At 47.0% G+C, this 1,867-nt stretch overlaps 1 protein-coding gene across 2 annotated transcripts in view; it reads right to left on the minus strand.

The window, feature by feature from the left end:
• The window catches only part of pbdc1 (polysaccharide biosynthesis domain containing 1), a 7,593-nt gene that overhangs the window by 1,209 nt on the left and 4,517 nt on the right, over positions 1 to 1,867 (minus strand). For both annotated transcript variants that reach the window (XM_020585504.1, XM_020585505.1), the window contains exons 5-6: positions 1,412 to 1,552; positions 604 to 715 (exon numbers count right to left, since the gene is read on the minus strand). In XM_020585504.1, coding sequence (XP_020441160.1) covers positions 604 to 715; positions 1,412 to 1,552 — 253 coding nt within the window. The remainder of the gene's footprint in view (positions 1 to 603; positions 716 to 1,411; positions 1,553 to 1,867) is intronic.

Raw genomic sequence — 1,867 nt, forward strand, 5'->3', positions numbered from 1 at the left:
GTGCGGTAAACCCACGTGCATGACCAGAGCACAGAGAGGCAGCAGTCTTAAAGAGCAGAGACATTTCAGCTAGGACTTCTTCACTGTGCAAAGAAAGCAGAGCTGAAATGTCTGTGCTCTTAACTCGCCTCCTGCTGGTACGTGCATGAAACATTAAATAAGACAAAGACCTGCTGCCCCTCTGCTCTGCAAAGCTTGAAAATCACCACTGCCACTGCGTCAGACGCTCAACACTGGGGGCTGCACACACCTGTGGGCTCAGCCATCCACCCCCCGGGGTGACCCACATCTCTGTGCTCCCAAACACTGACTTGCAAACTGAGGAGCACCCAGTAATGCACCCTGAAACTCTGACGGGAGTTGACTTCCATGCATTTTGACCTAACAAATATACAACGCATAGCTTAGAGTCAGTGTCCGGGGGCCAATTACTCCACTGGACACACAAATGTAAAACGAACCAACTCCTTTAAGGCCACAGGAAGCAGTAGGACGGGACTTTCAGCCCAGTTTTACTAAAACCATTAACTCACATTACTGATCACAGCAGACTAAATGTAATGCAGAACCTCTGAATAAAGTACACGTGATGTACACACTCACCAAATATGGTGTTCTCCTCGGTGTAGTCCTTCTCACAGTCGAGGCGGAGCAGAGTGCCGTAGTTGAAATCTTCCACTGCACCTTCGAACTGGTTACAGAACGGACGCCACCTCTGCACAAGGACAGTTCAGAGTCACAGCTCTGACAGAGCTTCCAGAGTTACTACTAACAACCACCACCACTACTATTACTACCACTACTGCTGCTTATACACTCAGCTGGTGGTGTCACACTGCTCTATCAGTCCAACAGAGGAGCTGGAAGGTGCAAAGTACTAAGATCCTTTACTTCAGTAAAAGTATTACTATAAAAAAGCCGGTGGTCCCAGTAACGTCTCTGATACTGGATCATAGTGACTAATTACTGTGTCCATCACTTTAATGCTGCAGCTGGTAAAGGTGGAGCTGATGGTAACTACCTTATATACTTATACTGGGAAGTACTTTCCATCCTGCTGGGTAGCTGGTGGATTTCCTACTGGGATCAATAGAGTCTGATGGTTCTACTGGGTTTGGTTTGATTCATCTGATTCTGGACCTGAAGTTATCAGGTACATGTAGTGTAGTAAAAAGTACACGGTCTGTCTCTGACATGGAGTCACAGGATGAAGGAGCAGGACGTGGTAATACTCAGGTACCGTACCAGTACCTCCAGACTGTGCTGTTACTTTGCACTACTACTTTTTACTGCACCAGGACTGAATCGAAGCTTCACCCAATCATTAGGGTGAAGCCTGATTTTCAAACTGTAAACTACTAAAACCAGAACCAGGTGCACAGATCGAGGCCACTACACAGGTCACGCTCACCTCTTTGGCCTCGTCAGACTTCAGGTCGTCCACTTTCAGCAGCTTTACGTTGAGCTTGCTGAAGCTTTCTCTGAAGGACGAATAGATTTTATCATCCAGCTTCGTCAGCTTCAGGAACTTTGGGTCCACAGATGAAATCAGCTGCAGACAGAAGAGCAGGTTCATCAGTGGTAGTTTAATGCTGAAAGAAAGTGAGTCTGGTTTGGTTAACGGAACACGGAGGAGAACGCTCTGGATGTCTGTAGGACCAGAGAATAATCACCGACAGAGGAGACCTATCCAGTTCTGATCAAGATGTTTGCAGTGACGTGCGGTCAGGGGAGGCAGGTGAGGCAGAGCCTCCCCTGTCAATCTGGACAAGAAAAAAAAGTTAACCATAAAATATAATAAATGTTAATATTTGTGGGCTGGTGTGTGTTGTAGGCCCTTTTGCCGTTCGAATCCGATGTTGAAGGA

This window comes from Monopterus albus, unplaced genomic scaffold (genome assembly GCF_001952655.1).
Source record: "Monopterus albus unplaced genomic scaffold, M_albus_1.0 scaffold368.1, whole genome shotgun sequence".
Taxonomy (NCBI): Eukaryota; Metazoa; Chordata; class Actinopteri; order Synbranchiformes; family Synbranchidae; genus Monopterus; species Monopterus albus.